The sequence below is a fragment of the Rhamphochromis longiceps genome, linkage group LG17 (genome assembly GCF_057381845.1).
Source record: "Rhamphochromis longiceps isolate RC_006_pf linkage group LG17, R_longiceps_female_GT1.1, whole genome shotgun sequence".
NCBI lineage: Eukaryota > Metazoa > Chordata > Actinopteri > Cichliformes > Cichlidae > Rhamphochromis > Rhamphochromis longiceps.
In genome coordinates, this window is record NC_140573.1 from 35,041,727 (window position 1) to 35,057,624 (window position 15,898).

A 15,898-nucleotide genomic window follows, 5' to 3' on the forward strand; every position below is an offset into this window, starting at 1 on the left:
CCAGAGTGTCCAGCTTCATGCCGACCACAGAGCTAGCCCTCCTGATCAGTTTCTCCAGCCTGGATGAGTCCTTCTTTGCTGTGCTGCTCTCCCAATGTGTGTTGATTTCTCCCTAAGATGGCAAACTGAAACACTCCAAGTTTCCTTGTGGCTCAGGAAACTAACCACTTTTGGAGATTTATTTCCCTGGATGATTGAGAATGCATTAAGACGAACACAAAAGGAAGTTCACAGCTTTTAGCAGCTCCCCCACCCCCTCATTCACACCCCCCACTCCCCTCCAGAATTCTCAGGTAACAACCTAATTTACAATTTACATATGAATGACTAGCCAATTTAGCTTCCACTTGGCTGAAGCTAAAGCCTAGCTAAACACCTACCAGCCATTTGGCTGGAAGGCGAGTTTTAAAGGTAGAAAAGCCAAATGGCTGCTCTCGGGGGACTCTAAGTGTTGATCCACAGTGTGATTAAAGAATAGCTAACACATTAGCCTAAAAATAAATATGTTGTCTAGTCCACTGCATGCACTTACAGTGTTTAACAAATTTATCAGACCACCTGTCTTAAAAGCAAGAAAACACAAATATTTTTGATTACAAGTACAAGTGAATAACTGTAGTTTGGCATCATAATCAAACAATAATATAGTGTTTTACTTTTTTTTTTTTTTAAATAAATAAAAGAGCACATTTGAAAAGCCATGGGTGATGACAATAATTATATTTTAGCATTAAAAATATAATTCAGATTAAAGCGCTTGCACATACTGGTGAATCAAAAATTATTCTGGTGATTAATAATACTGTCAATTTAGGCTGTGGGATAAACCTTACACTGGATGAAGGTCTAATAAAATTGTTAATGTGTGTTGTCATCATTTGTATACATTTTTTCAAATTTGGATTTCCAGTCTTTTTTGCCTTAATACTGTGTATGCCTATATGCTGGGTTTTGAATTTTGTAGTCATCTTCTCTGATAGCTGTCATATTTACACGGATTTCCTTTTCAATGGAAACCAGTGTTACAGAGGAATTTGAATAAAGCACACACACACCACACATGCGGTGCCCCAGATGTATGTTAATCTTGTGAGGATTAACTTTCAGTTGTTAATCTCTGCTGGTCATTAGCTGGAGAAAAGACAAATCATGCACTAGGTGGCGCCACACACACGCACATACACACTTTTGTTTTACCCCTTGTACAAAGTCAAAGAAAAACATACGAGTTGTGGAATCCTGAAACCAACATTTATTTCATTTTTTTAAACTTCATTTAAAATACAAAATATTTTGCAATATTATATCGTAGAGTAAACCATTTTGACAGCCTTTCATGCTTCCCGTGTAGCGTTAACATTAACCAGAATGTCATATCATATACTGTGTAGCCTACTGTATGTTAACCAGTAACTAGAACATCATGTCTGGTGTATTCACACTCCAATTTGCCAGTTCGGTTATAAATCCATGCTGACCATATTTCCATATGCTCCCAATTAATATTAATTGTGGGGGTTTTTGTCTTCTTTTTGGATGCACACGCTTTAAAAGGATATCATTTTTAACTGATGTCTAGTTTAGGACAATAGTTCTTGTGCAAGCTACATCCACCCACACGGTGTTGTCCCAAAATAGATGCATGTGTTTATTTTAAATGATATAGCCTATTTAACTGTGTGCCTTTTTTTTTTTTTAATTTATTTGTAAAAAATACAGAAAATGTGCATGAACTGTCTAAAACAGAAACAATACAGGTGTCACAAGAGCTCAGTCACAAGTTAAATAATCTCCTTTGATACCTGATCGGCTAAACATTTGCAAAGTCACCTGACGGGTTAAAATATAAAATAACTTCACACCAAATGAAAAAGAATGATAACTGTAAATAGTCCCATCTCACACTGAACTGACTGAGGTCTAGCTCTCACCTTCGACCTCAACGTGCTCAATTCAAAGTATTATTTACAAAAATGCAACAGAAATATCTACACGTGGAAAGCTGACACGTTGCAACCTAAAAACTTGATGCAAGTTATGATAAACCCAACACATGGAAATGTTCTCTGAAAAAGAAAAGGAAAGGAAAGAAAGTTTTGCATGTCCTGTTGAGAGTGGGAGCAGACTGCTTGACGCACATTGGAATTATAGACTGGTACCAATGGAAACAGAAAGCAACGGCATACATTGGGCACGCTGCAACGCGGTAGCATGCATGTGGTGCACACGCTCACTCTCGTGCACCCGGACATTCACACTTAAGCTTCATTCATTTTACAGTAATATAAAACTCACTGCGCTCAGACTGAGACGACATACAGCATAAGGGTTGAATGCATAAACCGAAGTCACCAGTGTGTTTTACCATTTGGAGTGAAACAAGCAATATTTTCACATGAACAGATACACCTGTTTTCACATTCAGTATCATTTTTATGACCGCGTCGTTTCTAAGCGCTACCAGCAAATGTAAGTCTATTCCAGATGTTGAGTCTGGTTCCCACTGGCGGTTACCTGGTGAGAAGGTTGGCAGTTGTTTAGTGCTCCCAACAGGTTGGGAGAAGTTTGAAATGTACACATGACACATTTTTCCCATTTTATTATCGAGTGTTCATAGCTGGATGGTATGATTATATGATGCGTATACACTGTGAGCTGATGGTAGCTGGATAATATGATTGTCAACAAGGGCATAGCAATCTATAGGTGGAAGCGATCCCTCACAACAAACGCCACTGTGTAACATCAAAATTGTTCAAATCAAGTCACGTTTATAGCACTGTGTAGGAACCCTGGACTCCAAAATGAAAGAGGCTATTTTTTTTAAATAACTAGCCCACATACAATATTTAGTGGCATTACAGCTGATAAAATGGTCTTAGTTTTAATGTTCCCCTATGAACAACTTTATTATCAGCGAAATCCTGAAGCGCATTTTTTTGCGGTGTTGAACACTCGCGTAGCTTTTAAAGCTGTTATTAAGGTAAGGTCGGGTGGTATTCTGAATGCATCGCAGCTGTAGACTTCTTGAACTGCTCTGAGCTCTGGTCTGTCTCATGTATGTAACTATGAATCAGGTTGCCGTTCACTACAAAGGCACTAGAAACCGTGCTGAGAGCTTCTCAATCATTAACATCCAAACATCCAGACACCGCTGCACCATCTCTCAGTGAACCTTTCTCTAAATGCGACATATTTGCAGCACAGTACGCACAGCACATATGCAAGAAGGAATGCTATTGGAAGCAGTGCTGGGGTAGCGGTTAGCTCTGTCCACGTAAAACAGAGGCCTGCGCAGGGGCCACAACTCGAGGTGGAAGCACCTGGCAATGACACTGGATCAATCACCACTTAAGAGATCAGTGAGAAGAAGCGCAGGCTTGGGAAAAACACAAAAGACTGCAAAAAAGAAAAGAATGGGAGGCCGACTGCAGTTAAGTGTGGGAGGTCTGGCTAGCTGGCTGGTGTGATAAGTGGCTGAAAGCTGAGCTTATCTAATGTCTAGCCAGGTTTTTAATGACCGCAAATAGACATACCTGTCCTTAAAATATAGCTTTCTTCTTCTTCTACCACATATGTACAAAAAAGGTCAAAAACCTATGCTAGCTTCTACTTGGAGTCACACATTTCACAGCAGTCTCTGCAAAGACACTGCTGTCTTTTTTTCCCTCTATATATCATACGTGATTTGACACTTTCTGACTGATAAAAAAAAGGAAACAATAAAAGACATACCCAGCTGCTTGTAGGCGTGCATGGTATACAGTTTCAACACGCAGCTTACCTCTGCAACAACTGACACGAGTGTGGTAAAACGCTTATTAGGATCACAATTTACTCCATGCACATGTTTATGAATGGGATTGGATGCATTTTTTTTTGCCTGCCTTCTGGTTATGTACTGTAGCTTGATAAAATATATCTTTTTTGATATTTCATATCTTGTATATTTTGCAAAGGATATCAAATGGCACTAACACACTTAAAAGATTCGTGCTCAGTCTGAGTGGTAAAAACCCCTTCGGGTACATTCCTTTTGCTTTTCTGTATTGTTTGCTCTCTCCTTTCCTCATTTCACACCTTCTTTCAATGGTTATGGATGATGTGGAGCCGGTCTTTGCCATGTTGAGTGCGTCTTGATGAGTGGAGGTCACAGTGTGACCGGGGCTGGCAGGTGTGGGGATGAGGTCGTGTCAGCAGTCTTGGTGACAGTTAGCCATGGCCACCGGAGTGAGAACCACCAAGGGGTTAAGGTAGGTGTCCACAACAACTGTCACCTTAGCAGCTGTCACCACAGAGATGGTCACATTTGCCAGGGTGACAAGGGAGTGGCTGAAGCAAGCGTTGCAGCCAGGCTGTGGCCCTTTGTTAGACAAATGAATTCATGGCGTTGACAGGCGACGGGGCCTCCGAGCTCTCGTTGCCTTCATGCGTGTCTTTTTCTTTCTTGCCGCTGTACTGGCCGATGAAGGAGCCGTCCTCGTTGAACTGCCCGTCCCCACCTTCACCATAATCCACCAGACTGTCGTCGCTCTCGTCACGCCGCACCGTCCCATTGGACGGCGTCCGGCTACCCTTCAGCGGCTTGTGGTCCTCAGTGTCACTGTAAGGAGTAGGAAGATGGCTGAGAAAGAACTCGTGCAGCTTGCAGAACGTCTTCTGCACTTCTCATAACCTTTTAGAAAGAAAACAGGCTCTTCAAGCACATAAGCAGTCTGGCTTTTCCACTGCACAAGCATAGCTTACCACAGTGACAATATCACTGCAACTTTATGCCATCTTTGGTACACATTTTGATGAAGCTCACTTCAAGTGTGCAAATACATCCACAAGTGATTACTTTTTTAAACTAAAAACTTAAAATGAGCAAAATCATGGGGTAAGTGATACATTACACGTTGTGGTACTGTTATTGTACAGTGGAGCAGCTCAGTTAAATATCATTTAGGGTGTTAGTGCTGTGGTGGTTCAAGTCCGGGTGCAGCGCTGCAAGAGGAGTTTGCAAATACGTGCCGTTCAAGTCCTTTGCAATGTACCTGCATCCGAATGCAATTTCTGAAACGCTTTCAGTCAATATGCTTTCGCTTTACATGCAGGAATCCAAAATGCAAACAGCATCATTTAAACCATTTTGTCACGCTCCACCTGTATTAACACATTGAGTTTTATTCAATACTATGGCAGCTACAGTGAGGATCATACAAGTACTTTAGCACTTAATGGAGATATTAAAGACATTATCATTATTAAAACAATAAAATGAAGGGAGCTAGAAGCAGTTAAAGCAGTAATATTAAATGGTAAATCTGGAGTGTTAATGCTGGTACTATAATGAGCATCATGACACAGTAGTCTCTGCCTTCATTTTCTCTTTAATCAGAAACTCAAGGAGGTTTTATAGGTTGCTTGAATTGCATGCTGCTTTTATCGCATCTTGTCTTACCTCTCCATCGACCTAAACCCCTCCCCCCGAAAAACAAAACAGAAAGATAAAAGTGGAAGGACACATGAAAAGCAATTCATGAGCCACGGTGAGTGTCTATTTTTTGTGAGCTTTTTTTGGAAACAGACAGCGCTTTCAGCTCTCCTAGTCGAAGCATGCAAGATCTCATTTGTTTTAAGAGCAGTTAGTATACAATTTAAGAGGTCAGAGATGAAACAACTTGTTAAAATTTACATATTGTATAATATGAAAAAGCTTCTTTTATATTAGATGGGCAATGTGCAGGTGAGTTGGTAAATGTAAGAGTCAAAGCAGAGTAGTTTGGATATCGCCTTGCCTCTGTGGAGTGTTTGGTAATCGAGTCTGGAGTGGGGAGTGTTTCTGCAGCCTGGTAAAATGTTCTACATATACAAACAGCCCAGTCAGGACACAATGGACCAACACAAAGAGAACGCTCATACACTGCTCTGGTCCTATTTTAACCATGCTTCTCTGACTGAAGAACGTCTCTCACCTGTACTCTCCAAATGTCCCATCATCCTCCTTCATGGGTTGGATCTCTGGGTCTTGGTGAGCGTCTTCTTTTTCTTTCACTGTCAGTTTCAACAGCAATTAATTTAAATTTCTGCGCATTCCCGACTACAGGCTTGGACTCATAATGCACACAGATAATGTGTGGTTTACCTGGATATTTGCCACCCTTGTTTCTCTTGATGAAACACACTATTAGAAGCACCAAGATGAGGAGAGCGATGGCACACATCAGTCCAATAAACCAGCCCTGGGTAGCGATGTCTACCTGCCGGCTGGCTACAGCTGGAGAAAGAAAGAAAGAGGAAAGAAAGAAAGAAAAACGGGTGGGGAGAAGTTCACAGAAATAAGATAAACATTAAGTGTCAGCTCAAAATGTACTTCTAGGCTCCTATAACAGTGAAACTGTCCTCTTCATGCTGAGCAACACTGAGATTAACAGAAGCTGTAAACACAGGATGGAACTGTGAAATGGGTTAATATGACGATTTATATGGAGGACCAAAACAGCCAAAATTTAAAAAAAAGAATTGGGGAATAAATAAATGACTTTAAATAAATTATTATGACGCTTATGGTGATGTTCAATAAGGAAGATCTGTAATCACTACTGCTGTCAGTGCTCAAACTGCTATTCTTTATATCACTTCCACTTTCCTACGGTGTCAAACTGACAACGCTGACATCATTACTCTAGTCCAATCATTTTCTTTCCCCACCCCACAGAACAGAGCCAATTGGCCTCTATTTTGCATACTTAAAATCTCAGCACTTTTCTTTCAATCTGCTTTCGTGCAATCCGTCTCATCCAAGCCTTCATCTTCATCTTCATCACCACCAGCATTTACACTACGGTGGGTCTTGTCCTAATTCTTATCACCGCTGAGATTCTGTCCTGCTATGACAGGTTATCAGAGTCTAATCACCAAGTAGCTTAATTGAATTCTGTATCTCAGTAAATCACATTCAGTTCTTCCAAATGATCTCTCCTTATCAAAATTGTCTTTAATGCATGAAAAAGAATGCAAAACAAAAATGCACACAATATTAATGCATTGATACATGCTCTTGCAACAATATTGTTTGGTCTGTGATGTTTTTTTCTGTTGCTGGGTGGTTGTCAGACAGCGTGACCATATAATCCACAAGCAGAGACCTTGTGGATCACAGTAAGATGTGTTTACTTCTGTATGTATTTACTTTTCTATAAATTTTCTGCTTCTGTCTACTTTCAATTGTATTAATTTCATATATACTTACCTTTCCATTTTCCTATTTATTTAGCCAGACTAAATTATTTCTGTTTTTCGATTACATTGTTGTTTTAGTATTGAAACTAGGTTGCTGTCGTTGTGTGCAAAGTGTGCACCGTAGAAGTCTAATTTTTTATGTTTCCAGATTACTGGAAAAATTAGGTGTTCAGTTAAACTGGATAAGTCGAAGAAGCTAAAAGTGCCTGAAAAAGGGCAAAGAAATATGGGTGTGGGGGGTATTATTTTGTTTTACAGAGTCACGTGTTTCTGTCTTTGTTAATTTTTTATTTCAGCAGTTCTGATCCTCAATGCATGTAGGCACTAACACAACAAAATTAAAAGAGTAATAATGGTAATAATGGGTAATAATGGGCATTGCGGTGGCGACTTTAAATGACATGCATTAGACCAGAGGCTACTGATGGCAACTTCTGACATGCTTGTACGCTAACTAACTACCGTACATTCATGTCTGAGTGTAACAAACTAAATCTGATGATGAAGGAAAAAAAAAGATGAAGCAGGCACTGAAAACAAAAACCATCTATGTCGAGGCATGCTGCCTCACCTGGCACCGTAACCAACATTTCGTCTGTGCTGTGGACTGTCGGGTCAGCTGCATCTTTAGCTATCACTTTCACCCTATAGGAAGTTCCCGGCTTTAAACCTTTTATTGTATGTGAGTGTGAACCGTTTGCAAACTCCTTTTTCCACTCCTCTTTACCTGGAATCGAGGCAGTGGAAAGGAATTAGATTCAGGAATCTGATACTGGGATAAATGCTAATTTTGAAAAATCAGATCTAGTCAGTTGTAAGCAAGTCAAGACATGCACTGATGCTTTGAAATACAAGAGAAAGCCTTACTGTTCTCAACAATATACTCCACATATACATTCTTATGGTGTCCAAAGTATTCCCAACTGATCACTGCACTGTCCTCTGATACAGAAGTGTTAACTGTGCCAAAAGCACGACCCACAGGAGGCGCTGGGCACCGAAGAGAGAGAGAAAATGTGTTTTTTGCTAATATAAAACATAAAAAGTACACATTTTTTGAAGACACCTACATTTTCAACTTACTAAATTACATTAATCTAGAATAAATCCAGTAAAACAAGTAAAATTATATCAATGTTTACATCTATGAACATCTCCAGAACAATTTGCCAGCGTGTATTAAACAGCTGGTGTCTTTGGTAGTTTTTTCCACCACATGTGGTAAAGTGGACCACAGGCAAGCTTTTAAAAAGGCCATTGTTGTTATGTTTTGGCTCAATATATAAAGTGAACATTTATCTTTGGAAACTTAAAGTTAAGTCTACAAAGTACTGTAGCTTTAACGTTACAAAATAAAATCAAGAAAAGAATTACAAAATAAGTAACAACGCTGTGCAATTCTAAGCTCCTGTTACATTATTAAAAACAGGTCAGGTTAGCTGCTACAAAAATGTCCATCTCAATAAAACACCAATCAGGTGGTTAATATTACTAGCAATATTTTCTGAGCTTTTTTTTTAATTACTTTTTTGTGACCTTGTGGCAGTTTTGCCTCTGTACACCACCACAGTGGATATTAAACCAATCATTCAAGATATGATTAAAGTTCAGAATTTCAATATTGTATTAACTGTTTAGGAATTACAGCTGTTTTCTGAGACGCAATTGACTCATAAGCAGTTTCATTGCCATGTGAGACCTGTTTTGCTCATTATTCTATGAGAAATTTAGCTAATGAAAAATCTGGACTTAGGTGCCAAAGTGCTGAACTTGCATTTGATATCTCTTCACTGGAGGTCTCAGTATGCGGACTGTCGATGCAAATAAAGGAGGCCATCAGTAGTCTGAAAAGCCAGTAAAACATTTCACTGAAGCTGAAGACTTTCTCAGAGGCAAGAAATCGATGACTAAGTCAGTCTGTATAAAAATTGCAGTTATTCCTAAACAGTAATTACAATACTTTTGTTAAACCCCATAAATTAAAACTGCATTTCAATAACATCTTGATTGTTTGATTTAAAATCCACTGTAGTGGTGCACAGAGGCAAAATGACAAAAATTGTATCAGTGATAAGCTAGTTCATTACCATCACGAAATCACATTTGAGTAAAGTCGCTAAGCTAAAATTACTAAGATGGATCATTTCTGCAGGACTGAGTTCATGGGGAGATAGTGGGGGAGGGAGTAAGGGACACAGGGAGTGCTTGTACCCTTGTGAAACGGGGAATGCAGAGACTGAGTGATGGGGGAAGTTGGGTGAGGGGGCTCTGTGGGGCCTGAAAGAACACGGAAAAGAGTGAGACAAAATACATAAGCATCACAACAAAGAGCATACAGTACTGACACGGAGAGTTAAAACGTGGCAACGCTTCTTAATACTGAAAGCTAAAATGAAGCACCTGATCCAGCTCTGTATCTACACAAAGAAAAATGAGCAACTCTGCAGCAAATAAATTTCTACTTTGTTTATAAAAACAGTCAGTTTATAGCATAAATGTTAGCGCTGGAATTCAAACCATCATGCAAAAGGAATCTGCTCATTTAAAGAAGAGACATACTAAAAGATGAAAGAAAATATCATTTTACAACATAGAAATCCTATATTTCACACCGTGTGACTGTGTAAAAACGACCTATTCTTACAGAACAGGACACAAGCATGGTTTCTCACAATTGTTGGATTACCTTAACATGCAGGGAAAAGTGCAATAAACATGACATCTATGCTAGGGCTGTTTTCGTTTCTAATATCTATTAATGTAATTAGCATGCAGATACTTCCAGTGGCAAACTTGGGTTACCTTTGCCTGCCTCTACAGTGGGCCGAGTACGAGCTTCAAGGAAGAGAGAAAGAGAAAGAGACAGAACCTCCTCAGGGTTGTCATTTTTACAGAATTCCTGACATCTGTCACTGCACTGTGGCTATGGTTAGGCTGCTTTAAAACGTTTTCTTCCTATTGAGCTTTTATTTGGTTCACCTTAAGTTAAATGCTTAAACTTCAAGTTCTTGGACACAGGACTCACTTGTATGCATGACTGTGAAAGCCTCCTCTGTGATGATGGGGCCAGAGCCCTTGTTTGTCTTTGCGCTTAAGTAAAACTTGTAGAGCATGCTGGAGTTCAGGTTACTCAGAGTAATGGTGGTCTCGTTGGCTAGAAAGGTCATGACCTGGACTGGTCCCAGTTCGCTGGTATTGTTGACTGCAGACACGGCAAGAAACAGCCAACAATTGGAAAATGCAAAGATGAAAGTTGAAAGGAAAAAGCAAAAATGCTGCATAATACTGTGGCGATACTTAAAGTTGAAGGGGACTGCAAATCCTACCTGGTTGGTATTTCAGAATGTATCCAGTGAGACGTCCATTGTTGTTAATTGGTGGGCCCCATTCCAGAGTGAGAGAGTCCAAACCAGGGTTGATTACACTGAGAAAAGAAGGAGGCCCTGGGACTGAAAACAAAACCAGAATTAACTCTGAGTCTGTTGGCTACATGAGCATTTGTAGGATACAAATATTTTATATTTGAAGGTCATATAATAGTGGCTAAGGAGTACATGAACCTGTATGACTGTTAAGGCTTTAATTGGATGTTGGTTCTGTGTGCCCTTGTATTTGGTAGGCTGTCTTACTAGTACAAACAGTGCTACTAGCAGCAGGTAAAATATATATTTTGTATTAATATGTACATTTAAGATATTGTAGTATAGCAACATTCAAAGTGTGGTGATCCATTTAAAATTTGGAGGAACTTGGCATCCTATTACAGTACAAGTTTTTTTTTATTCTTCTTTGGACCAAAAGACATACACACCTCCCTCAGGTGTCTCAAATGTCTTGCTTTGGCTAGAAGGCCCTTCTCCTTTGTTATTAAGGACTCTGATAGAGAGACTATAGACACTGTAAGGCTGGAGGCCTGGCAATCGTCCCTCACTTCGGTTTCCACTGAAAGTCAAAACTTGCATTTCCTGATCAGTCTCCTCTTCTGTCTCATGCAAACCATGCTTTCGCCTGTAGTATACCTGGAGAAAAACACACCAAGAGTTAAATGAATCATTGTGATGTTGTAACCAGGTTCCCCAACACAAAACAGGAGAATTAAAGTGATGCTCAGTAAAAAAAAAAAAAACAGAGAAAAGCTTTTTGGCTCTCCTTCAAAGCTCAAAGTAACTTTTTTCTTTCTTTTTCCTTACTTCCTATACTACACTCATTCAGACATACACTCACCAGTCACTTTGTTAGATACACCTTTTCAACTGCTTGTTAATGCAAATATCTAAGCAGCCAATCACATGCCAGCACCTTCGTAGGGTTAGCCATGTAGACATGGTCAAGATGACCTGCTGAAGTTCAAACCTAGCATCAGAATGGATGTTGGTGCCAGATGCTGCTAATCTGCTGGGATCAACTACTTCTTAGAATATACAAAAAATGATTTAAAAAAAAAATCATATAGCAATAAAAGGAAAACAAGAAAATATCCAGTAAGCGGCAGTTCTCGGGGAAAAATGCCTGTTGATTCTAGAGGTCAAAGAAGAATAGCCAGACTGTTTTGGTTTTGCTTTGGTGGGAGAGCAACAAGAACTTAAAAATAACCACTTGTTACAACCAAGGTTTGCAGAAGACCATTTCTGAAAGCACAGCAGCAGAAGACCACAATTGGTGCCAGTCCTCTCAGCTAAAACAGAACCCTGAAGCTACAATTCACATGGTCTGACTAAAGTTGAACAACAGAAGATCGGAAAAATGTTGCCTGCCCTGATGAATCTTGTTTTCTGCTGAAACATTGAAATGTTGAGGTCAAAATTTGGTGTGAACAACATGAAAGCATGACTCCATCTTGGCTTGTATAAAAGGTTCAGGCTGTTAGAGGTGGTGTAGTGTTGTAGGGAAAATGTTCTTGGCATACTTTGAGCTGGTTGTGCAGCTGAAAAATGGGCAGCAGACGAATGTTTCCAGCACCTTGTTGAATCTATGCCACAAAAAAATTAAGGTACTTCTCAAGGGAAACTGGGACCCAACTACTCAAGAAGGACTATTTTCATAGTATCTATAGAGTTGGTTGTATTTATAAGTGACATTAATGTCATAAGATTGGGACATCTACTTTGACATCTCTGTGATGGAGGGGGAAATGTGGCATAAGACAATACCTTGTATCCCTGTAGTTTTCCTCTGACAGAGGGCGGTGATATGGGCTCCCAGTGTACTTCTGCCAGTGTGCTGTTATGAATCATGACCTGCACACTCTCTGGAGCAGACAAAGGCACTGCAAAACAGAGAATATGAAATATTAAGTTGAACCAGTTTGAAAACACTGTGGTGATGGATCGTGGTCTTGTAATAGTAAACACAGTAAGGTTTTATAGTATGTCACATAACTAGACTTATTTATGACTTGACCAATACTATAAAACAAAATGACAAGGGTTACAGCGCCTGTTATTGAAACCTTAAACAACAGATGCTCATTCTCAAACTTCCCAGTCTGCTTTATCTTTTTCTATCTTCCATAGTTCTGATCTAATACCGAAAAGAAACGTATTTCCACAGAATTCACTTACAGTCTTCTCCAGAGTATCCAAACGCCACTTCAGGTTCAGGCCCAACACCATAATCGTTGAAAGCTTGAACTTTGATTTCATAGGGCACATATGTTGGAGTTCCAGACACAACCCACTGGGATACATTGGCCACATTCTGTGCTGACCACTCCTTCTCAACATCCTTCTGTCTCCACTGCACTTTATATTCCAGACCGGGCCCATTGGACTGGAGTCCTGTGAGTGGCTACACAGAGAGTAATGTTAATTAGTACTTGCATATTTCATCTATACAATACATTTAGGCTCAAATCAATCTGAAATATAATTAAAACCATCTCACTGTCCAGGAGATGACCAAGTTGCCTGGCTCGGTTCCTACTCCCTGAACACCTGATGGGTTTTCATCAGGAGCTGAGAAAACCAAAGAATCCTGGTTCGGTCTGAACTTATTTTTGTGTTAAGATGATTAACATATTTCTATTTTCAGTGACTTTTACCTGCAGGGTTGGTCCTATATTGACGTGAGGACTGGCTCGGCTCACTATAGCCGATACGATTTTTAGCCAGCGCTCTGAAGGAGTAGTAAACGTATGGAGAGAGGTGCAGCTGTGCTGTGGTGCTAGTACCAGGAACCTCTGTCAGGTTTGTCCAAACTCCTGGCTGGTGGAGAAGATCCTCATACTGGATCAGAAATTCTGGAGAAGATAAAAGATTCAGATGTCATGAATGTTTTTAACAGCAGAAACTTTGTTTTCATTTGTACAGGTCATAATTACTGTAGGTTAAATCATGTCTGCCGATAGTACAATCTGAGCAAACTGCTCCAGCACTGAGAATTTCATACTCTCTATAGGACTGTTGTTTTCATCTCCTGGGGTCCAGGTGAGCTGGACACTCCTCTCTGTTTGGTCTGTCAGCTCCAGGTCAGTCGGAGGGTCAGGTTTCTCTGTGAATGCAATAAGAAATTTAGTACCTTGCTTCTGTTTCCATATAAAATTTGGCACCAATACAACACCTTTCCACAATTAAAAACATAACAGCAGTAAATGAAATGTACAGCAGGTATTTTGATGGGTAGCTAGTGAGGTTAACACCAACATTTGTTAGCCGGATTACATCATTAACTGTGTTTTTCTTATTTAAAAAACATGAATGTCAGTCAACAGTTTGTATGCACTCACACAGTCCTGAGGAGAGGTCCAAATATTGAAAACGTGGGTGCAAATGTACCCATCATTAACAGAGACGAAAAACTTTTAAAACGCTCACATGCATTCTATGCAAGTATGGTGGGATTTAAAGTTTATGGCAAGTTTTAAGACAAAATTGACCAGAAATAATCAGACTGCAGGGTCAAAAGGTTAATGGGTCAATCACAGTCAAATAGCCGAACGCTGCACATTATTGGCAAAAGTTAGGACTGTTATATCCAATTTTTTGTGACAGTTTTTGCAACTTTATCATTTTTTATGACAGACACTTTTAAAATAATGCATTTTTATATAATTGAGTAAAACATGTCAAAATGTGTCTCATTTATGCAAATATGTATGTTGCATATAAGCTCTGTGATGTATGTATGTACAAACTGAAAAAACATTAAACATATATTTAAAAACTAACTACTAGACCAAATGAAACTGTGTAATATCATAAAAAAGAGGGCATTTCCATTCATATATTAAATAAAAAACAGCTTTTAATTAATGATCTTGACCAAAACCTGTGTGATCTTCATCACCAGGACTAGCTTTATATCATCAACACCAGCTCATCAAAAGTTACTAGCAAAAGCCTGCCCTATGGGTGGTTCTGTACACGGGCAACATACGCTGAATAAAATAAATAAATAAATAAAAATAATCAAGAACTGGGATTTTTAATAAATCTTTAAAAAACAAAAAAACAAACCAAATAGATGTTAAGCAGCGCTGTATGTGTGACAAAAGTTTTTGCAAAGTTTTGTTCAGACTGGCCCACCCGTTAAGCTATGATTGTTACAGTTTAATTACTTAATTAACTTGAAAATAGTATTATTTTGTAGAATTTTGTACAGTTTTAGCAGTTGACTGTGACCAACCTGACAACACTGATGATGATACTACTGCTAGTTAGCGAACAGCACCAGATTTGTTCAGGTGTTGCAGGTAAAACCTCACATTACATACGATGTGTCATCAGAATTTAGTGTTCGTGTGTGTTAAAATGATGTCTTCCATATTGTTAAACGCACTACACTTTGCAAAAGTACATAAAATGCAGTAGCTAGCATGACAGCAGCAGGTGAAACACTGCAAAGGCAACTTTAATTACTTGTGTGTTTGATTTGAGACAGCAGACTGCCAAAATTCAAGTAGTATAAAAGTAATGTACACCATGAAAGGAAGTAGCCAAAGGACACACACAATGAGTTAAGCTAATGGAAGCTACAAATTGCGACAATGTGGACATTGTTTACCGTAGACAATTGCAGGAGTAGGAGTCGCCTCTGACAGCGAAAAGCAGGAGCAAAGTGCAAGAAGAGGGTTAGAAGTTAGGGACAGACATTTAAGAAACAGCAGAAAGATCTCAATGGTAATGTTATTTTAGGAATGTAACTAAAGCTTGAGGAGTAAAAACTAATGTTTCAGTGCAGTTATTCTGCAAAACAGAATAACTGCTACGATGCCTTCCAGTCAGGTTTTAGACAGAACCACAGCACTGAAACCGCTCTGACAAAAGTGTTTAATGACATATGTCTTAACACAGACAGTGGAAAAATGTCAGTCTTAGTTTTACTGGATCTCAGTGCAGCATTTGATACAGTTGACCACAACATATTACTCAAACGACTGGAGAACTGGGCAGGTCTTTCAGGAACTGTACTAAACTGGTTCAAAACATACTTAGAAAACAGGAAATACTTTGTATCAATAGGTAACTTCACATCTGAGCAGACTAGTATCACATGTGGAGTTCCCCAAGGTTCCATCTTGGGACCCCCTCTGTTTAACATTTACATGCTCCCACTGGCACAGATTATAAAGAACAACAAAATAAACTACCACAGCTATGCAGATGACACACAAATATATATCACAATGTCACCAGGAGACCGAGGCCCTGTACAGGCTCTTGGTAAATGCATTGAG

At 39.3% G+C, this 15,898-nt stretch overlaps 1 protein-coding gene across 11 annotated transcripts in view; it reads right to left on the bottom strand.

Moving 5' to 3' along the window:
- Positions 1-2,848: 2,848 nt before the first annotated feature.
- Positions 2,849-15,898, bottom strand: part of nrcama (neuronal cell adhesion molecule a) — a 77,664-nt gene continuing 64,614 nt past the window's right edge. For 5 of the 11 annotated variants that reach the window (XM_085386176.1, XM_085386179.1, XM_085386174.1 and 2 more), the window contains 16 exons: positions 15,226-15,255; positions 13,612-13,713; positions 13,265-13,462; positions 13,108-13,178; positions 12,786-13,011; positions 12,375-12,490; positions 11,036-11,243; positions 10,551-10,673; positions 10,250-10,426; positions 10,027-10,059; positions 9,436-9,501; positions 8,092-8,214; positions 7,796-7,951; positions 6,128-6,259; positions 5,958-6,036; positions 2,849-4,603 (listed from right to left, as the gene is read on the bottom strand). In XM_085386176.1, coding sequence (XP_085242302.1) covers positions 4,369-4,603; positions 5,958-6,036; positions 6,128-6,259; positions 7,796-7,951; positions 8,092-8,214; positions 9,436-9,501; positions 10,027-10,059; positions 10,250-10,426; positions 10,551-10,673; positions 11,036-11,243; positions 12,375-12,490; positions 12,786-13,011; positions 13,108-13,178; positions 13,265-13,462; positions 13,612-13,713; positions 15,226-15,255 — 2,075 coding nt within the window. In that variant the 3' untranslated portion in view covers positions 2,849-4,368. The remainder of the gene's footprint in view (positions 4,604-5,957; positions 6,037-6,127; positions 6,260-7,795; positions 7,952-8,091; positions 8,215-9,435; positions 9,502-10,026; positions 10,060-10,249; positions 10,427-10,550; positions 10,674-11,035; positions 11,244-12,374; positions 12,491-12,785; positions 13,012-13,107; positions 13,179-13,264; positions 13,463-13,611; positions 13,714-15,225; positions 15,256-15,898) is intronic. The other 6 variants (XM_085386182.1, XM_085386180.1, XM_085386184.1 and 3 more) reach the window with 4 other exon arrangements.